The sequence below is a fragment of the Ischnura elegans genome, chromosome 4 (assembly GCF_921293095.1).
Source record: "Ischnura elegans chromosome 4, ioIscEleg1.1, whole genome shotgun sequence".
Taxonomy (NCBI): domain Eukaryota; kingdom Metazoa; phylum Arthropoda; class Insecta; order Odonata; family Coenagrionidae; genus Ischnura; species Ischnura elegans.
Window position 1 is genome coordinate 67,902,597 of NC_060249.1, and position 23,336 is coordinate 67,925,932.

The 23,336-nt window shown below is 38.4% G+C and overlaps 1 protein-coding gene across 1 annotated transcript in view; it reads right to left on the reverse strand.

Moving 5' to 3' along the window:
* Positions 1-23,336, reverse strand: part of LOC124157627 (transportin-3) — a 36,263-nt gene that overhangs the window by 9,052 nt on the left and 3,875 nt on the right. The window contains exons 6-14 of the mRNA XM_046532527.1: positions 17,983-18,127; positions 17,660-17,806; positions 17,345-17,544; positions 16,876-17,015; positions 15,379-15,570; positions 13,800-13,900; positions 12,829-12,966; positions 5,793-5,933; positions 4,634-4,896 (exon numbers count right to left, since the gene is read on the reverse strand). Coding sequence (XP_046388483.1) covers positions 4,634-4,896; positions 5,793-5,933; positions 12,829-12,966; positions 13,800-13,900; positions 15,379-15,570; positions 16,876-17,015; positions 17,345-17,544; positions 17,660-17,806; positions 17,983-18,127 — 1,467 coding nt within the window. The remainder of the gene's footprint in view (positions 1-4,633; positions 4,897-5,792; positions 5,934-12,828; positions 12,967-13,799; positions 13,901-15,378; positions 15,571-16,875; positions 17,016-17,344; positions 17,545-17,659; positions 17,807-17,982; positions 18,128-23,336) is intronic.

Below are 23,336 nucleotides of genomic sequence, written 5' to 3' on the forward strand. Positions count from 1 at the left end.
GGGCCTTAAATCTACGACATGGTTATTATCCTACGGCGCTGAGATTGCCCCGATTGTTGTTCAATCTCTTGGGAAAGCTCATGCCATTTGCCTGTCGTGTTTTGCCTTAAAATTTTCCACGGCTGCAATTCTATTGCAATACTCCTGCGAGAGCTTTTAAACAAAATTGTTCGTGAGTAGGACAAGCAACGTAGAGCGATGGCGTATGCAAAGAGAGGATCGGAACTCTTTCTACTCCCTCTTATGCCGCCGCAGTTATCAAAATTTCCTCTTTCAAATAGTACTGAAAGAGGACATTTCGATAACTGTCGAAATTCCAGGCATAAGTCAGCAACACCGCACGATAGGATTAAAAAAATGTCGCCAAATTTTTTTTCTTTATAGCTTCGATCCTCAAAATAGGGGTGCGCCTCTTACACGTGTGCGCCTCTTACACAAGCTTATACGGTAAGTTTCAGGTTCGTGCGATGTCGGATAGCTGTGTCTTAGGCATCTAAAGACCTTGAGCCTTAATGCAGTAATTTTTAATGTTGAGTTTTTCGACCCGGACAAAAAGTTTTCTTAGTTAAACATAATATTATAGAGCCCTAAGTACAAAAATTTCAACCGTTTACTCATATCTTGATTCCTTCATGCCGAAACGCTGCCTCAAAGGTGCCCGTCTCACGCCCCCTGCCTCCCTGTGGCCATGCGATTTTATTGATTCGCTTAATCTTCCCTCCTTCCCCTTACATGCTGGCATAATGGCTCTAGAGTGAGTGATAATGACAAGCCGGGGGCCATATGATTCATTTGTCAATGCAATTTTATAATTAGTACATTTTAAGCAAAAAAGAAGGGAAACTAGGATTTTCACAAGGTAAATACATTGAAACCACAGTTAAAGATCTCGTTACTTTTCATGCCTAACAATCAAAGTACATTTTGTCATCGGGAAAGCTTTTGAGGTGGTTTTGTACTGTAAATAATAAATGCTGGTTGGACTTAGTCACACATCTACTATAATAAGGCAAGAGTTTTACTGCTCGCTCAGTACAACCATTAACCACCCTCATATTCTGCACTTTCTCTTTGCCTATGATGAAGCCTTCCCTCTTATTCAAAAACTGTACAGCAACATTGAATAAGGACGTACTGATATCAAGGAATGAGAAGAAAAGACCTGTGTTTTAATATCCAAGCTTGGTGACAATCTTATTCTTTATGCAAAAGATAATTTGGTCTTTAGCGTCTGTCTTGCATAAGTCAAATTATTTATTTAAACTATCTCCAAATACTTTCACTGCAGGGATTATTGTCATTCCCTTTGGCATGTTTGTAAAAAGTAGAGATGGGTCGAATAGCAGATTTCTCAAACTCGAATATCGAATTCGAATATTAAATCATTGCTTAAATATTCGAATACCTCGAGTACTAGAATTGCGCAAAGCATATTAAGCATACGTTTTTTCTTCTATTTCCCTCAATGAATGTATAAATTAAAAGGTATACTGTGGAATCTCAATCTATCATTTTTCAGGGGGGATGAAAAAAACAATGAATTCAGGAATGTTTGACTATGCAGCAGGAAACCCAGGATTTTGGCGAGTAATTGAGATTTCTTTTAAAGGATTCAAACAGGAATTTAGCTGATTAATGGACTACTTTAATTTTATGGAAATAATTTGGGCACATAGTTGATTCAACTAACATCTCTTTCAAATATCCTTAGGGGTAACACCACCTCATGAAAAAATGATTGCATGCAGTCTCGGCTTTTACACTGCTACGATGGATTTCCATCTGATGTGTACATTCTTATCTACCAAACGCTATTTCAGCAGCATGCCCATCTGATACTCGGCTTCATCCAACTTCTTATTTTCATCAGGTAGCTCGCTTTACCCTCACTCCTTCTGTCAAGTGCTAGTGATCAATTCGAGGCGTTTTGCAAAATACACGCGCTTCTCCCCCGGATTTTCTTCTTCTTCAATTACTTTCAGTCCATCTTTGTAAGTTCTCACGAGATAAGCAGATGAATTCGAATTGCTAGCAGGGAGAAACCAAATATCTTGAGAAAATATCTCTGTGACTGTGACAATAGAAATTTATAGCATAACTTATAAATTGTAGCTTGAAATATGTTTTTGGAAAAAAATACACGATTCTATTATTCTCCTGTAACTTGATATTTTCTTTTGAAGCCTTTGATTTATGGTCTTTGTAATACGAACTCTGTGCGAGCTGGGGCCTATTGTTTGATTTCAGAGAGGAGGAAAGCGTCGGAGGAGGGGCCGAGGCCTGATGGATGGAGGGGGTAGCGGATTTTGGGAATTGTGCTACGTAGTTACTATCCCACAGCACTGAGGTCCTCCTGGTGGGGGGAATCGGAGATTTTTTGATTTTTTCACCCGATAATTTTCAGTTCACCACGTCGAACTCTTTTCACCGGTCTAATCCGTGAATTTGATGTAATTTGTCAACTTGCCTAAAATGGCGCTGCATGCACTAAACGACTACAGTTCTCTACATTTTTCCGAGTCAACTACCAACGACGTGCGTGCGACAGTGTATGACGCGAAATTCAAAGTATTCGAGGTTGTACCGATAGCATAACTATTCAAGATCTTGAATAACGAATACTTTCTAGTATTCGCGGATACTATTCGCACATCTCTAGTACAAAGTCATCGGTACTTAAATAAAAACTTTCTATCCTTTCAATAGCTATCCTTCCCCTGTATGAGAAGCACCTTAGTTTACTGCAAAAACTTTAAGCTCCATTTGATGTTCTGGAGCCATACCTAATACATATCATGTGTCCTCCTCATGTGGCAGAAAATCACAATGAGGGCCCCTCTTGTCGAAGGTAGTTGCAAGGAACGTGGCAGGATTTATGACGCACTTCCTATCATCTGGATTTGACTGTCTTTCCACAACTTTGACAATATTTTCACTAATTCAAAAGCTAACATTACACTCATAGTTCTTAGTTGAATGTAATGTTAGCTTTAGCAAATTAGCTATCCGGCATCACACAAACCTGAAATTTTTTCTCACCATTTCGCAAATTTTGAGACCATGAATTTTTTGATGGGATTATTTTGAAAAAATAAGCACCGGCCTACCGCATCAGGCATAATTTCAATTAGCTAGATTAGTAATTATGCTTTCTTTCCTAGTCCCTAGCCATATCATTACATACAATATTCTTGTAACCCGTCTTTTTAATCACTCATCCAGTAAATACCGTATAAGCGTGGGTAAGAGGCGCACACGTGTAAGAGGCGCACCCCTATTTTGAGCATCGAAGCTATGAAGAAAAAAATTTTGCTGCATTTTTTTTATACTATCGCACGGTGTTGCAGACGTACGCCTGGAATTTCAACAGTTATCGAACTTTCCTCTTTCAATACTATTTGAAGGAGGAAATTTTGATAACTGCGGCGGTAATAGCGGCATAAGAGGGAGTATAAAGAGTTCCAATCCCCTCTTCGCATATGCCGTTGCTCTACGATGCATGTCCTATTCACAAACACTTTTGTTAAAATGCTCTCGCAGGAGTATTGCAATAGAATTGCAGCCGTGGAAAATTTTGAGGCAAAACACGACATTAACCTTCCCAAGAGCTTAGACAACAATCGGGGCAATCTCAGCGCCGTAGGATAATAACCACGTCGTAGATTTAATGGAGCCACACTCGGCCCTCCATCAGCCAATGCCTCTGCCGTTTTTTTTCCTTTCCGAGACCCCACAGGAAAATAGGAAAATATCAAGGGAACAATGGAAACGTGTTTCACCCCTACCCCGTCTCACCAACTGACCTTGATCGATCTCCCAGTTTCTGGAGGCCAAATGCTTGGTGAGTCATCTACTGAGCCCGAAGATATCTCGATAGCTTTCAATAATTGTATGACAGCGCGCTCCTTCCCCTCGACCTCTCCTTCCGCGCTCTTCACTTATAAGCATTTCCGATTTCTTCTGTCCACCATTTAGTCCAGCAATGAACACACTCGTTCGAATTTTTTGAAGCGCAGGTTTTAACACCAATACAATTTTCAGTTGCAATAATCCTCATATTAGCGTCTGAAGATGATTTTTGAAAAATCAGGTCCTCAGCGTAATGAAAAGTACTCAGGAAGACAGATATTGACAATTAACCAGGTATGTCCTTCAAAACTACGCGTTTCTCTACGTTTGATAAGCGATTACTATATGCAGTACATTTGCCGCAGGATACCCACTCGTGGCAGTAAATTTAGCGCGCCCTCTGGAGCAAAAAACCCCGCGCGATCTTCCATGTTCACCTCTGGGGTACCGACGTGACGACGCGATGCTTACAAAAAAAGCAAACAGGAGCATTTTAAAAATACGTCATTAAGGGAGAAACTCCCCTGCCTGCCGCTTGTTTTTGACCCAGGGTTTCAGATGACTTACGCTGAAAACCAAGGCCACACAGTTCCCCTTGGACTTGCGACCGGTGAAGGAGAGGGGGGGAAGACAAGAAGTTAGTGTAAGAGGCGCACCCCCATTTTTGGCTGCAATTTCTGGGGAAAAAAGGTGCGCCTCTTACACGCGCTTATACGGTACTCGTCATGTTGGGAAGGGAGAATAGAAATAATGAAGGAAGAGCTGCCCCGAGGAACATTCATACCTTGCACAAAGCCGGAATAAATCATCCACGGTGTCTGGATGGTTCTTGAGTCCAAGGCCCGCAATTGAAAACCTTGCATCAATTACTGCACGTTCAGGAGGATTTGGTGGGTCTTCAAGTAGGGCAAAAGTTGGTTCAAGAAAGGCTTGCAGCATTGCTAGAAGACCAGGAGTGCATGATGGATCCATAGCATATTCATCTACCAAGATACTGCCCATGTACAGAAAACAACTATGCTGATTCTGCTGATATAGGGCCACAATCTAACAGTAAAACAGAAAAAAATTTCATATATTACAGGAACTTTCAAACATCCACTCAAGACAAATTACACATTTTACTGGTAAACGAAATAATGAAACAATTACTCAATCATCTGTATACACCTATAAAATCAGGAAGTTTTCAAATTTAACCAATTTTAGAAATAGGTTTGAATTACACATTACCGCCAGTAAAAAAAGTTTCACAAAAAAAATAATAGCTCACAAAAAAACCTTGATTAAGATCGACTTAATAAACAAAAAGAGGATCCAATAAATTACCACCACTTCTCATACATTCACTGGCTCCATATCATCTGTTTTCCCTAGTCTTTCCATTTTAACCTCATATTGCCAAAGAAGACCACCATGATTTCTAACATGAAGAAACTAAATACCACACCACCTAATCGCATCCATGTCCATATACCACTATAATCAATTATTTCAAAGAATATCCATTACATATTATCATGTTATTGTTTCACTGTAATTTGACAAAAGTGCTGTATGTGATCATCTTAAATAAAAATATTTAAAAAATGTTAGGTCTCCACAACTTCATAAAATTTCTACTAAAAATCAATAGTTCTCCCACTGATAAAAGAGGCCCTAACCTTTCACCATATGGATACGAAATAATGGATACATATTATTTTTCTCAATGAGGTAATTTTTCCTTTCATGGATAAAAATATTTACACATGTACCTACAAATTCTTATTATGCATACTTTTTTGTTTTCCATAAAAATTCTTCACCTAGGAAAGTTCTGGTATCATAAACCCATTACATTCACCCTTGCTTTTAGACAAATCAAGCAACATGTGCTATTGGAATTCTTTTTCTTATATTTCCACTTTCTTGGATGATAAGTATGCAATTGCATGTTTTACCTGCTTGACCAAAGGCTCGAGTAAGTGAAGGGACTGCTTCCCCACACATCTGACTGCAAACCTGAGACAACGACAGCATCGCTCCATTATTCGGGAATCCGCTTGATATTTTGTACAGGTATTTGACAGGACTGGCCAAATCTGAAATAATGACATACATCTATTATGACAAATGCGTGTATGGCTGGCATACATAAAAATTACAAAAATAAATTACACTACAGCAATTGAATTCTACATTGAATTGAAACCAACAGATGAATATGCAACACACCACTAATAATAGGCATAGTAAATGCAAACTAGGGATAATATTCAGTGTATTCATTACCCATTAATTGTACATAGAGTGTTAGCCAGAAAAAGGATGTCTGAAAGCATTTAGAAAGAGCTACAATTCAAATCGACTAAGAAAATTGCTGTGTTGCTACAATACAGAGCCTGCCACCTTCCCCAACTTCAAAAGAATTCTTTACCAAAGATGTAAAAATGAACACACCAATTCAACTATCTTTTGGGCACTTAAGTAATCATATTGGGAAGGGGTCATTATGCTGTCTCGTATTCATGCATTCAATATTTTTTTTGTTTTCATTACGAAATTTTCACCATCCTTCAGATAGTACTTGGATGTACATATTTTCAGGGACAAGGAATCGATTGCAGAGATAAGGTTGTCTTTCTCCTGGGACATAGCTTCCGTTCAAATCCTGTTGAAACTGTGGTCAAACTTGGGAGTGGGAATACCGAATTCTAATAAATTCTCAATTTTATATCTACATCTACATAATCTCCCGCAAGCCGCCTAAAAGGCGTGTGGCAGGGTGTGTTAGGACACCAGCCGTTTACAGCTAAAAAAAAATTAAGTGCTCAAACGAAGTTGGGACTAGCATTTATTAAAGTCCTTTATGGTTCGGGGGAAAAATGAATTTGCATATCTATCCGTTCGGCAAAACATCTCTCTTAATTTATCACATCTATCGGACCTGGACATATAGTGTGGCTCTAATATTATGTTCTCTGTGTCGCTCTTAAAGATATCCATTCTCAATTGTTCAAGCAATCTAAGCCTAGCGCGCAGCCTCCGAGTCTCCAACGGCTCCCAGCCTAACTCGCTTATATATAGTCTTATGTTGATAAGTACAATTAAATACAGCTGACTACCGATGATCCGGCTGCGGCATATCCGTGTCAAGGCTTATCTGTGCATTATTTTCACTCTTGTTCAATGTTTTCCGCGATCTTCGTAAATAATAAAATCGGATGCAAAATCACCAGATTGACTGCATTTTTAAGTAAGGATACGCCGGGCTTCTTATTTCCATTAGAATCTCCTTCGTAAAATGGATGCAATTGTGTGCTAGCTGCATTCACGGAAGCTCATTGTTCCTTTTTCCAAACCTCATATTTCCAGGTTTTACATGGAGCAGTAGGAATACGTGTACAATCATGTTATCATTGCTATAAAGATCGCGGTCTCGCAAAGAAAGCTCTTAGTGAACCCGGAAAGCAATCTAAAATAACAGAAAATGTGCATATATAATAATCATATGGGCTTTCCGCGCGTTTTCTGGACCAGGAATCAACCGCGCCCATTAGAAAGAACACAACCAATCCCCGTCCACCGTTTTTCCTCCCTCCATCTTTGCCCTCTGCTTTGCACCCTTCCCAATGCCCTTTCCTCACTTTCCCTCCTCTTCTCACTTGAGAAAGATGAAGAGATCAAAAATTTGAAACAACCTTTCCCCGTAAGTTCCCTACTTTTGTTTTTTATTTTTCGTTTATCTCCACCGCCAAATTTTCCTATGTGCCCACCCTAGGGCAAGAAGAAGTTCACTTATATTATTTATAATAATAAATATTTTGATTAAACTTAATTATGAACATTAAAAAAAACAAAAGTTACAGTTTTGATTATCCGTGTACTCCGATTATTTGTGCTCTCTCTCCCCATCATTAGCCCAGATAATCAGGAGTGTACTGTAATACAATGGCTTACTGCCTCTCATGATTTCTGGTTTTCCATCACACTGATTCATGCTTAATAACGGGAGTTTTGCTGGCAATCTCACCAGGATCTTCAGGTCAGAAGTGGTTTGATGGGAAATGAGCCTGTAAGTGAGAATGGAGATTTCTGCGGTGCGCGATGAGCTTCTTCATTTCCGAATAAGTTCAACAGATTCAGGCTTCAATTGGTGGAAGTTAGACATATTGAAGTAAAGGAAAGATCGTAGCACTTTTCCACAAGAATTTTTAATGCGTACAACGCGTTTCGGCTCACTGAGCCATCATCTGGTACAAGACACTTCAACACATGTGAAGATCCCTTTTATACCCTTGAGAAAGGAGGGGGGTAGGAGAGGATTTGACATCTTTGAGGAGGTGGGGGGGGAGGGGTGTGGGAACGGGTGTACAGAGTAGAGACAATGGGGAAAGATACAACTATGGGATGTGGAGAACCCACGTTGGAGGGAGGGTTCTAGTCATAACTGTAAAATGACGACACATGGGGAAGAACCATAGCAAAACAGGAGGAGGGGGTGTTGAGAAGAGTGAATAAAAAGGGGGGCGGTTTAGGGTAAAAAGAGGCCGCGTGTCTTTTGAAAGTGAGAGGAGTAAGTAGCGACGCAGGAAAAAGAGGCGGGGGTGAGGAGTCCCTTTGGGTTAGCTGAGAAGGAGTGAAAGTTAGGGAAGGTACAAGGGAGGAAATTGCCAGCAATAGAAAATGGTCAAACACAATACGTAGAGAGGATGGGCGGACGGGAAACACCCCGTGGATGTTGGGGTCACTTAAGGCGTGGGTGAGGAAAGAATTTCACCATTTGTTTTGGGGAAGTCACCCCCGCCTCTTTTTCCTGCGTCGCTACTTACTCCTCTCACTTTCAAAAGACACGCGGCCTCATTTTACCCTTAACCGGCCCCCTTTCTTTTCACCCTTCTCAACACCCCCTCCTCCCGTTTTGCTATGGTTCTTCCCCACATGTCGTCATTTTACAGTTATGACTAGAACCCTCCCTCCAACGTGGGTTCTCCACATCCCGTAGTTGTATCTTTCCCCATTGTCTCTACTCTGTACACCCGTTCCCACACCCCTCCCCCCCCCCATCCTCAAAGATGTCAAATCCTCTCCTACCCCCTCCTTTCTCAAGGGTATAAAAGGGATCTTCACATGTGTTCAAGTGTCTTGTACCAGATGATGGCTCAGTGAGCCGAAACGCGTTGTACGCATTAAAAATTCTTGTGGAAAAGTGCTACGATCTTTCATTTACTTAAATTCTTCATTTCCGCTTACTACTGTGTTGTTTGCAGTGACGATGACTAAAGTTTCACAGGTACTACTACCAGTGTCTTCAGGTCAAAGATGCTGGTTCACAATTTTTGCCCCTTCATATATAGGGCCCCGTAGCCACCAGTTTTTGCAGTTACTCCCCAATTGATTCGCTAGAGTAATCTCCTCCAATGGCCATCTATATGGTATCCATCATCGTGATTAAAATTGTCTGTCAGGGCAATTTCAATCGATTCTCGTATTATTCTGGGGTGATATCTGCTCTCTTTCTTAACCCTAGAGTGGTGACACCCGGTCTCACAGACCGAAGATTATTTCTCATCGGTAACTCAAGCGAAGTATATAATGTTGCAGTTTATGCTTTTCAGTAACTTCCTATTTCATGCTGCTCTTCCGATACATGACCGAAAATATCACTTAGAGTAATTTGATACTTATTGCTACTTTCGGTCTGCGAGACCTCGCGTCACCACTCATGTTCTGAAATTTTACTTTGTTGCCGGAGTGGTGACGCCCGGTCCCACAGACCGAATGCGTAACATTGATGTATCATGAGAATAGATTAGAATGATGCCGCTTTCGCCATCCCTTGGATTCAAATTTCAAGTCTTGGAAGTTACATGTACCCTATATAAGGCAAAGGAATCCTTTTTCCACGAGTCAGTCACTGTGTGCGTGCAGTTGTTAGACAAGACAAGCATGCACGACTATGACCAAGTGGATACAATAACCAAAAAACCTGATATCATTTTGATATATAACAGCACAAAAGGTGGAGTAGATGTAGTGGATAGGTTGTGTGCTAACTACAATTGCGCTAGACCAACAAAGCGTGGGCAAATGGTCGTGTTTTATTCATTATTAAATATATCAACAATAAACTCTCAAGTAATATACGCTATAAACAATAAGAAAGAAAGCCTTGTACGGCGTACATTTATTGAAGGAATTGCATTTTCCCTGATTGAAAAATATCTTAGGAATCGTGCATCTATGGAAAACATAAAACGAATCACTCGTTTACGGATAAATGAACTACTGGCCATTAAGCCACCAGAACTACCTCCTAATCCTAATGAAGGGCAGATTGGGTGTTGCAAATATTGTGACAGTAAGAGGAATCGTAAAATGCTTGCTATGTGAAAGGTGTTATGCCGAAAATTCAGATTCCTGATTATGTATGATTGAATATGTTTTTTATGTATGGCATGTAATTTAAATTAACCCTATTGTATATTTATGCTGTGTATCAGATTTTTTTGTGTACTAATGAAAAGATGCCGATGTGTAAATATTTCTTCCTGTTCTTCAACATAAAAATGAATAAAAGTTGAAAAAAATTGTGTATGTAATGAAAATGTTAAATAAATATTTAAAATTAGCAATACAATTTCGTGTTATGAAGCTAATTCGAGGTAATTTAACTCAATTAATCTTCCAAACAGCATAAGAGACCACATCGCTCCAGGAGACCGACGTCACCACTCGTGAACCAAAAATTCACGTCACCACTCTAGGGTTAATATGGAATCCAGTGCAGAAAGACTTAATCCGTGAACTGAATAAAATACAAATGAAGGCTGCCAAAAACTGTTACAGGCGTACAGACAGCAGTGCCCAGATGTTAGGCAAATTAGGCTGGGAGACTCTGGAGACTAGGAGGCTGTGCACTAGGCTTAGATTGCTTGAACAATTGAGAATAGATATCTTTAAGAGCAACACATAGAACTTAATATTAGAGCCCTACTATATTTCCAGGTCTGACAGAAGCGATAAATTAAGAGAGATGTTTTGCCGAACAGATAGATATGGGAATTCATTTTTCCCTGAAACATGGACTTTAATAAATGCTAGTTGTAATTTCCTCAGAGCATTTCCTTTTTATTTGTAAACAGCTGGTGTCCTAACACCCCCCGCCACACGCCTTTTAGGTGGCTTGCAGGGTAGTAAGTAGATGTAGATTAGACCTTAGCTTTGTTAAATTTCACATCGTTCCCAGGGGTCCAGGCATGCTACAAAATGGCAACCAATTGAAATTGTCTTTTATTCATGGCTCTCAGGTGTTCCTGCAGGTGCACTTTTACTGAACAGCAAGTCTCACCAATGTATGACTTCCTGCATGTGCAAGGCACCTTATACATGCCTACGTACCATTCCTGGAGGATTCTGTCTTTGGCCGTGGGTGAAATGTCACCAATTTTTATGACACAGTTGAATCTCGTGGTGATACAATGTTTCTTCAAGGCTCTGGCGATCCTTTCTGTGGTTCCACTTACCACCTTGAGAACTTGAATGCACATAGAATTACTTTCTTAACTGTCTCTATCTAACTTAGCTTATCAGTATGGGCCAAGCGATCAGTGAATACTAACTTCTTTGATTAAGGTAGAGAGGCAGGAGTTCCCCAGCATATTTCTGGTGAGTTTTGATCAGCACATGACTAGGGTGGTAGTTCATGCATTCTTATAGCCCGAGAAGAGGAAGTCGGGTGCTAAGGATAGATTTCTGACGTGGCATTCATGTGCAATGATTATGTAAACCACAAATTGCATTTTAATCATCATCATCATCAAACCTTGCTTCCAACAAGCCATATCAGTGAGCTTTATTTTGGCAACATAAGAGCCGAGGTTAGGAAATTGGTAGGGTGGCTTTTGGACATTAGGAGTTATTTTTGCTAGGAGAGACTTAAACACGAGATCGTCAATATCTGCATGTTTAGAGCAGCAGATTTTTTTCGATGGGCTCCAAAATTTGTTCACTATATTTTTTAACTTAGCCCAATTCTCAATCTACCTAATATAGTGATGAGTGAAATCTCTTACTTTCTTGGAACTCTGTTTTATTCATCTTATTTCCTATATCCATGAAAATTTTTACTTATGTTCTTATACTTAACACTTTTTTTTTCTATTAAAGCCCTCCAGTAAAGTCAAGTCAAGTCCATTGTGATGAATATCAAAAGACCATCTACACAATTGCGCACTTACGTAACGCAGCACTAGATGCAAAAGAAAACTGCCAGTGACTGACAAACATAAGAAGGGTCGACGGTGGAGTTGGGGATAAGTGGCTAGAGAGAGGGGGTGGGAATTAGTATGCTCTAGTCGGAGAGGAGGAGTTCCCGAGCTAATGATACATTTCTCCTCGAGCATTTGTGGGGAAAAATAATTGGATAATGTTAGAGCTGTCAGTGCCTTGAAATGAATATGACATTGCCATAATGTTTTAAAACAGTTTAGAAGAGGTTGAAAATACAAAATTTTTCTTGCTGTGAGGCAAATTTCATCATAAGCAGGACTCACTTCAATATACCGTCATTAAAAACAGGACTTTTTTGCATGGCAAAAGACCCTTTTTTGCCAGGTAATGTCTTTCACTTCATTAAAAGCAGAACTTTGTTACAAGCATGTTCATTATAAGTGGGCTCCTCTGTAAATGTGTTTTTTTTTATCCTTCTGTTTCATCTCCTCTGTAGAACTATAACTAAAAGTAGGTAAGATATCGCAGTAAATTATTACCTTTTGATCTTCATGATAAAATTTTAAAAATAATATTAGGGTTCTTGCTCTTGCAGGGCTCTTGATTCAAGTTGACTTACGTGAAAATTCATACTCCGCAATACGGGAGGCCCTCATTAAAGGTTGATCCACAGGCATAAATCTAACTATGGCTCTTTGACTGTCTAACAACAGTATTAAAAAAAATTAAAATAAAATGCGGTAAAAATAAACTAATAGGACATACCTCAGTTATCACAGGTTGACATGGATGAACCTTGCCATTTTCCACAATGGGGTTGGTATGCCTAAATATGATAGCTAGCCGATCCAACCATAGAGCTGGGTCTGTTTTGGTACCCTTTTCTGTCTTGAGTGAGTTATTCTGCAAGAAAAAATATTCATCTATCACATCAAAAACAATCACCAAGTTTGTTATTTTAGATAATTTTTTTATTTTAATTATAAAATTACTAAAAATCAGTAAATTATTAATTTAATAAATATTAAATGAGACAAAATCAACACAAAAAAAACTCATACCCTTCTGCATACCAACTAGTCACACCAATGCCATACACAACCTATGCAAATGGTAAAAAAATTAATTTCTGTAGTGACATCATGCACACTGTTGTTTCCACATTATTTATTGTTTAGTAGTCTGGAAGTAGTCTGGAATGCTATGGCATAATCTTACTTGTAGGCAACAGTAGCAAAAGAGAAACTTAAACAACTAATGGAATGGCAAATTTGTTCTTTAACCCTCTGGAGGACGTGCTAAATTCTCTCCCATGACATGCTATTGCAATTTTACCGCAAATATGATTTGCATTCCTATTGTTAATCCATACGCAATTTTCAGAATATTGAGCATTGAATGCAGGGGTTCTTTGAAACGGATTGAATATCTTAACAGTTAAACACACACAAATAATTCTGTGAAATGCACTTCAACATTGAACAACACAAAAAAGTTTCTGAGAAACCATTCATTTCTATTTTAGATTCTTATTAATAAAAATCAACAATTTTTTACAATGGCAGCGAATTGTTTTTTATAGAAGGAAATTGGAATAAAGACATAATTCAGCCACAATACTTGATTTTTTGTGAAGTTGCAGGCAATAATCTGATTTTGCCCCATTAAGAGCATTCCAGCAACAAATAACAAATTTAGAATAAGGCCTTTGAACCAATCAAAGCAGTAGAACTAACCTCAACTAGTTGGCAGAGAGGTGTGATTTGAATCCAGCACAGCTGCTTCATAGCCCTCTGAATCTCATCCGGGGGCAATCTGCCAAGAATCACTGCAACTCCTACGACAAATTGTAAGACTTAGTAACAAGACAAGCCTAGCCATATTGACACATTGGTTCCTGTACGATGACCAAGATTAAGCCACTTTGGGCCCACACCAAGGTTGGACAGATGACCATTCCAGTGGCAGATACAGATGGGGGGCGAAGGGGGCGCGCGCTTTTTTATATCATAAGATGGCATTGTCTTTTGCATGTTTATAATCACTTTAAATAAAATTTTCTAATACTTTGGCTGTGACTTGGCTGTGATCTATTATTACGATAAAAGTAAAGACAAGTCAAGATATGTTGTGCCCCCCCCTTGAGTTTTTTCTGTATCCGCTACTGGACCATTCACATCTAAACCTTGACGGTCCTATCCCTGGTCTGCAAGCAGCAGTCAGGTTTAACTTTGATTTCAGGCAAGGGCCAACTTTGAACAAAGGCAATGAATAAAGAAAGGTCCTAAAATCAGTGCGAAGGATCATGATAAGTGCAAAAAGGAACTGATAAATTTCACGCAAAATTTAAAGAATCTAACCCTTTTCTTGTCAATTCATTCAGGAATATTTCAATCTGTTCATAGATATTTTTATGTACCCCTGTAAATTGGGCCCAATCACTTCTTTGAATGAATTAAATGTAAGTTTTAGCGTGAATAAGATAATCAGTGTTTGTTTTTTAAATTAAAAAGTCTATTCAATGAAATATTGTTTATAAAAAAAATAATTAATGGAAGCAGGTAGGGGGTGACAAACTCTGATTCAAAGAAACTTTGCACAGGAAACACTTTGAGCTCTTCTATCATTCTGTAAAAATACAAAAAAATGTTCCCAATAAAATTCTCATGCACTGCTAGAAGAAAAATGCACAAGTGTTTGAGGATGGATTCGGTGGCTTACTTATTGAAAGCACTTCGAATTAAATTTGTCATTCCTCAACTCTCTAGCACCCCCTGCCATGTCCCTTTCACCCAACCAACATCGGCGCTAACTGCAAGGAGCACAAGGAATTGAACAGAAGTGCAGAATCCTTTGCATATCATTTTTTCCTAGGGCCTTTTGAACGTTCAAGGTGACGCAGGTTTGTCTTGTGAATCTCTTGAAGGAATAATCGATAGGATTGTGAAAATTTTACCAGTCCAAAATTAATCCAGGTGGACAGGGTTTAGACATCACGTCATGCACCCATGCAATAATTTTGAAAGTGGATGCGTTAAGAGGAGTAGGTAGGGTTAGGAAAGTCAAGGTTGACTTTTCTAACCCTACTTACCTTTTCAATGTTGATCAAAAGCAACTTTCAACTTTGATGCGACAGCAATTCAGATTTTTAGTATGTTTACACTACTTTATAATAAGCTCATTTGTTGTAGACCATGCTGAGTTACATATACATAATGATTAGGGAGTTTGCAGGATTGAAAATCACAACTCTAACCTAACAGGGATAAAAGAACTACTAAATACATTTTGAATTGGGCAACTGAATGGCATTACCTTTTAATAATCCAATAGCAGCATCATTGGAAATGGCAAATGTATCCAGAGACTGAACAATCTGAACCAAGCCATTGAAGTGAACGCCCATGTGTTCTGTGCAAGCACTGCATATGCTTTGGAGGGAATTGGCAGCAGCAGTTGCTAACAAAGGCTTGTGAAGGCAATATAATAAGAAGTTGAGGATTGGCTCTGAAAAGAAAATCATTATTACTCTTCATATTTTATAGCTTCATAAGGAGTTCTAGCACTTCATGGCCATTTACAGGCAATTTTTGGGAACTATTCAGTAATAATAAACTTTTGATTCAACAGATATTCAGTACAAATTAAATTAATTTTTTAAGGAATATTAAATATAGGTATATTCCATGAAAAATGAAAGCTTAAACTTGCCGATTGAAGAAAATGAAAACGAGATACTAATGTAAAATTGAAAACCTATCAGCTCTCAACATCCATTAGAAAATATGCCTTGAACAAGCATGGAAAATCATGACCACATGTCAGAGAATTCCACACCAACAGAGCATAAACCGTATCATAGACAAGGAAGTTAAGAAGTCTTGCGCAGTGTGAGCCCATTGCATCAACTTGGCAAACAAGCATCATTTACCACCTCAACATTCAACGAGATGACCAAGTAAATAATAATATTTAGAAATCACCATGGTGAACAAAAGATTAACATAGATACACACTATAAGCTAGCAGATGATGGATTTCAGAACTTGCAAATGGCATTGTAAATCAGGACATTGTAAAGAAAAATGAAGCTGAGCAGCCTATCCCAAGCAGCCTGAATGAATACTGCTTGAGCTACATAGTGCAAATACCACCCTGATTCTTAACACAGCAGTTATACTCCAATAAAGAGACCAAATACTTTGAACATCAGCAATGGAAATATAAATAATCACGTCCTTCTTGACTTTGTGGAAGTTGCTTACATTCATAATGAAACTTAAGCACAGGATCCAGATGATAACAGGATGATAACATAATCAACAGTGACCGGCGATATCTTGTGGAAATGTTTGATCTCCATGAGGATAAACTAAAATGGTAAACTTCCAGACAATTTTTTTTATTTAAGTACTGACCCAGTTACAATACTTTCGACCTTGATTATGACACTACGTGCCGAAACCGGGTCGGTACTTAAATAAATAAAATTGTGTGGAAGTTGACCATTTTAGGTTATTCTCATGAGAATGATAACAGGTTAGGAAATTAAAATGTGGATTTAAAACAAAGTTAGATTTGATATCAATGATAAACAGGGAAAGTCTAATCCATTTTAAAGCCACTCTCTACCTCCTGGACCACAAATTTGTACAATTCTTTGCTAACTGCATAACACATAAAAAATTAAGAAATAATGGCCAAGATTCAAATTATTCGAAAGATCACTGAAATGAATTCCATCAAAAGTTCACAGGCAGAAAATCTATGATAAGTGTTTTAAAATATTGAGGGCATTTCAATATGACTAACCAAGTGTTTCTGTATGCTTCTCCACCCATTCACATAGCTCTCCAAGCAGCAAAACTGACGTATGTCTGACAGCAACATGAGTATTTTCAGGGAGATTCAAAATAGCTTCCACAACCTTTGGTACAACCTCTTTCTCCTCTCTGCAAAATATAATTAAATTGAATGTCAATCATACTCCATACATTCTGCACCCACAAAATTACATTGTAAGTAAAATATCATACGTAGATAAAAATAAACTACGGTAGCAAGAGTAATTAAGGGAATTTTATTATATATCCCCATCGAAATATGAAATTGATCATATACTATCATGATTCCAAAACTGAATTAGGTAGGTAAATCACTTAGGAAGAATACAATTAAATATAGCATTAATAATTTACACAATATTTCTTACTTTTAAGATAAGTAGATGACTAAAAGCTGATAAGTGATTGCTGCTAAGTAATGAAAAGTCAATACTCACGGCAGGATATTTTTTGCTACTGCCTGCATGATGAAAAGTACAGCTTCACTAGAATCCCATGTGACACCAGGAGATTGGAGATGAATGAACATTTGCCTGAAGCAGTTAGATGATCCTACTATAAACACCACATCCTTTATAAGCTCTGATACTTTCATCCTAAAATCATAAAAATCATCCCCATCCTCCAATATCCCTTCCTACAGCAAAATTAAAAATCAAAAATATTATGATTAATGCCATGTTTCCAGCTTTCACAACCCAATGTCAACAGTTAAATAATAGATTACATGACAGAATATGAATAAGTCTTACATGATCAGGCTCCATTTGACAATGACCACAAACAGAAGTAATTAACCTTTCAATGTATGGTTTGAATACAGATGTTAGAGAATCACTATTCTTTTGGTAAAGTACCTCTGATAATCGAAACCAAAGATTAAATGTTATTTCTGCAACCTGAAATAAATTTTAATCAATGTAAGTAAAAATGAGATCTAACACAAGAAAAGAACTATCAACATACAGTCAAATCCAAAACAGGAAGATTAAAAAAAAAATTTAATTATATGACAGAATAATACAACAAACTAAAGAAATATCAAGGAAAATTAAAATTATTAATATTAACATACCTCATACTGATGATGACCAACACAAGTTAGGACAAGATCTAAAATTTTTACAGAATAATGAGGCTTGTTCTCACTACTCTCATTTACAATTTTATCGAAGAAGGCCTCTGCTAGCTCAGTAAATATCCTACAGTAGTTGACAGACCTGAAAAAGGCAACAAAACATCCACCATGTATAGTTTGTTCCAATTTAATAACAAGTCCAGTGATTACTAATTGTAAGAACCATACACAATACCGATGGGTAGAGTACAGGGAAGTTTCGTAAATAAAATTCCTGGTGACGGGAAAAAAAGGTATAAAGAAGAAATATGGCATTGAATGTAAATTGAATCTGACAGATATCTAAACTACGGAATAATCATTTACTGAGGTAGTTTAAGACATTATCTATTTCATATTCTCAAAATGATTGATTTACACAGAATAACTGCATTATCTGCAAATTTGAGTGATTCCAATTGTCATCAAAGCCTTGTATTAAACACATGTTGTTCAATCTGTAGCCAACACCACTTTATCTATTTAATGTTTTCCTCATTCAAAAACTTTAAATAATACATTATTGACAACATTACAACAAACTATTATATACAGTATAAACTGCACACAATAGACTAGTGCACAGTGGCAACTTAAAAATCAGCAGAGAGGCCAATTTCAATTTTTATTAGATAATTCAAGCATTGGCAGAATGAATTGAAAAGTTTCTGAATGGAATACTATATTTAACAGACAAAATTTCACCCTAAGGTTGCCTCTGATGAGATACCACTCACATACATACAACATTTACTCTTTGATCACCAAAGGGCACCAAATAATAAGGACCCAGAAATATGATGGAAGCAGCTTATTATACTGAACTAAAAGCACCCGAGTCCACCAATGGGTCAGGAACTGAAGGGTTGCCAACACATAGGTGTCCAACGCAGTCACTGCCTTCAAGGCTGATAGTCTCAAGCGATTAATGACCTGCTTATGCACATACAGCAGACTCACGATTATCCGACTGCAGTATATCCGTGTTATGGATTATCCGTGCATGATTTTCACTCTTGCTCAATATTTTCCACAATCTTTGTAAAAATAATTAAATCTGACACAAAATCACCTGAATTACTGCATTAATGCTAGGATAGGCTTATTATTTCCATTACGATCCCCTTTGTAAAACAGAAGCGATTGCGTACAAGCTACATTCACGGGAGCACGATGTTCCTGTTTTCCAAGCTTCGCAGTGCGCGACCGCACTCCGTGATCACGGATACACGTCCGGCAGCAGTTACAACCCAGGAAACTTGTGCAAGACGCGACTGCGTGGTGTGGTGCCTGACAATGTAGTTTCCGACATCAAGAAGAGGTTTTGAAGCATTCGTGCAAACCACTTTTCTATATCCGTGATCACACAGAAATGGATGTGTGGTTTTCAAAACCAGGCCTTACATGGAGCATTAATAAAACGAGTACAACAACATTATCGCCGCTAAAAAGATCGCGAACTGGCGAAGAAAGCTCTCAATGAGTGTGGGAAGCACTCCAAAATAACAGAATAACTGCATAAATAATAATATATTGTTTGTTTTATGTAAATGATGAACATTGCAAGACATTTAAGTGAAAGTTTGGGTTGTCCGTGTTTTCTGATTATTCGTGCCATCCCTCCCCATCATTAGCCCGGATAATTGGGAGTGTACTGTATGTAGTGACTGTCCACAACCAGGTCACAACTTGACATTATTCTGCAAACAGTAAAACCTAGTTATTTTGAACTCTGCTAATTCAAAATGTGTACCACCTAACTTTTTCGTCGCCAGTCCCCAGGAAACAGCATGAGAAATTGCATGAATGGATGATTTGAAATACCACTTAACATACGATTTGAAGTCTTTGATTTCGCCCCACAAATCTGGTTTTTATTGGGTTTATTCGAAGGAATCCTTGACTTGGTACATTTTCAGAGTTCAGAAAGAGTTATTTCATAGTTATTTATGATGCCTTGCTTTTTGAAACCAACTTCATATTTCAAATTAAGCTATTCTACCAAAATGCAACATCACCAAGACAGCAGATTTATTCAGGAATAGCAAAGACAAACTGCCCGAAAGCATCCACGAAGGAGTATATGTGGTGATGTGTGATTGGGGCCAGGCATACATCGGCCAAACGTCTAGAGCTCTTAGATGCCGCCTTCAAGAGCACAGGAGAGCCACTAAAAAAAGGCAGTTTTGTACCTCAGCCATCACCGAACACACATGGAGCAGACCGAAGCACAATGTAAATGTGGAAAAAGCAAGATTGATCACAAAATACAGACGCTATTATCCAAAACTCATCAGAGAAGTCATTGAACTAAAGAAAAACCCAAATAATTTCAATAGAGAAGATGGCTACGCAATGCCCAGCTGTTGGAAAAGAGTTTTCAGCAAAAACAAGAAAGCACACCAAAACAAACCAGCCCCTGGCTGAAGGAAAGGTAGATAAGGAAATCACCAACTGCATCCTCCTCTTCAGACTTGAAGAAGCAAACTGCAACGTTTGCGAAACATGTCATCGCCTGAGATGAACAGATACGGGAGAGAACCAGAAAGCAGCCAATCATCAACACCACTCCACAGAAGCCTTTTTTCCAACCACTTTAATGGATTGCATAGATCAGGGGTTGCATGCCTTCAACATTAGCACCCTAAGTGGGATGCGGAGAAATCATTTTGCCACTTCGGGCTGGGAGGGAACCTCTATCTCACTTGGTGGGCTGGACCACGAGTCACACAAGTTTACTCTAATATCAGCTCAGGTACCTAATCACCAAGAGGTTCGCCACCCCTGGCTGATATACTCATCCGCTTTTATTTTTATTTTTTTACTGAAAACGCCCAAATTCACAATTTAAAGTGGCCCAATAACAAGCAAATATATTAAAGGTAAGAGGGTAGCCCTGCGTCGGGAATGAAGAAAACTATAAGAGGTACAGCAACACAATTTTTAAAATTGTTTTTCAAAGCATTCTCCACAATAATCAATGCACTTTTGCATTCAATGGAACCAGTCGTTATAACATTTATTCCATTCTGAAGTAGAGGTAGTCAAAATGGCTGTTTTGTAGGCATCAACTGCTTCTTCAGACATCTTGAAGCACTTTCCTCGTAGCATTTTCTTGATTCTGGGGAATGTGAAAAAATCATTGGGGCTTAAGTCCGGGCTGTATGGAGGATGATCAAGAATTTTAACATTTTGCTGTTCCAAAAACACTCAGTCACTTAAGCGGTGTGTGAGCTTGCATTGTCATGATGGAGCGTAATGTGTCGATTAGAGTTATCTTTCCAAAGCTCGGCGATCACTTCCAGCAAGCAAATGGTCGTATATCATTGAGCATTAAATTTTCTTTGATTTTCGTGAGCAATCATCGCTACATGCCCTGATTAGGCTACGAACGATGCGACCATTTTCTTGGAAACGCTGCGAGAGCGAACAACTTTTGTCCGTTTGAGCTCACTTTGGAAGACCCATACTGAAGATTGGCGTTTTGATTCAGTCTTATAGCTATAGATCAATGATTCATCACCACTTACAATGTTGTGAATGTGCTTTGATGCTCCTGAGTTGAATTGTTGTACAGCATTTCGACACCATTTAACTCGAGCTGCTTTCTGATCTTCTGTGAGGAGGTGTGTTATCCAGCGGGAAACCAATTTTTTAACGCCTAACTCTTCGTTTAAGATCTTTTGAACTGAGGTCCCTGAGGTGCCCAATGATGCCAGAATCTCATGGTATGTAACACGACGATCTTCCATAATCATGTTACGTACAGCATCCACGTTTTCTTGAGTGACGGCCATTTTTGGTCGCCCTACACTCGGTTTGTCACTGAGACTAGAGCGTCCTCGCTGAAACTCTGCATATCAGCGATAAATGGTTGTCTTTGATGGTGCTTCTTCACCAAAAACAATGAAAAGTTCAGTAACACATTCTTGCTGGGTGAGGCTTCGTCAAAAGTTATGGAAAATTATGGTGCCGTACTGTTCATGACTTAATTCCACCTCGTACAGTGGCTTGGGAACTTTGATACACCACCATTTTAAAACTATCAGACCTATCTTAGTGAAACTTTGCATTTCCATTGGGCATTTCCCAACTCAAAAAGTTGTTTTTAAACACCATTTTCTTACTGCTAGGTGATAAGGAACACTCTATTCCTGACACTTAAAAGGCTACCCTTGTAATAAAAATAAATACTTGAAATGTAATGAGAATCAAACTCTTGAAAATACCAAATAAAAGTAAGTACATAAAAATTAAAAGAATCGGAGCATTGTTAATAAATGTGTATTGGGAGGAGGAGATATAAGGAGTTCAAGATACTCTATGATAGAGTTGAGGATATTGAAGATTAACCCTTTCACTGTCAGCCCATTTCAGGTGGGATGTACGAAGACTGCCAAGGCTATTTTCCGGAATTAGCAACATATCAGATTTTTAAAAATTTCAGCTACCTAATTTTATTTAAAAACGTCTAGATTTTTTTCCCAATTCTTAAGATATATTTAAGTCAAATAATTGGGGCCGATTGGCAGTAAAAGGGTTAAGGTCACTTTTAAGGCATATAAAGGAAGATTGTGACTGGAGAGAGAAGTGAGAATGGAGTTAATGGGTATATTACGCATGTGAGGGATTCTATATTATACTATACTTGAGGAGAAGTTGGAAAGAGATTTAAAGGCAGTGCGATTTGACGGAGCTAACTCGCCCTAATAGTAGAGCAATGGGTAATCACAGGAAGGACAACTGTTGAAAAATAAGGAAGTGCTTGTGGATATTTAGTTTCAGAGTATTGGTATAGCAGGCCTGAAAGGGTCATGGCTTTAGATTTGACTGTTTGGATGGGCTCAAAAAAATTAAGTATAGTATCAATTAGTACACCAAGTTCCTTCACTGACTATAAGATAAGTTCAGGGGTGGAATTGAAGCTAAGTGGGACTTTTTTATGATTAACAGATATGGCATCACACTTGTCCCTTGAGCTTTAGTTCCCAGGTAAAGCACCAATGAGAAATGGTATTTTAAGCGTTTTGCAGTTCGTGGCTGACAGAGGGAGTATGGATGGTTTTGAAAATTTTGCCGTTGTCAGATTAAAATATAAAGGTACCTGCCAAGTCAACATTTGCTGAATATATTACGAACTATGAAATTAATGTTTAGACTTAAGATATTGCCTCCTCTGAATCCTGTGATCTTATCTCATCAAACATCCATCCATCCAAATAGTCTATACCCAAAATTCACTTTTGTGAAGATCTGTGAGGAAGAAGAAGTCACTTAGTGGGTGAAAAATTCGGTGAGGCAGAAAAATATTA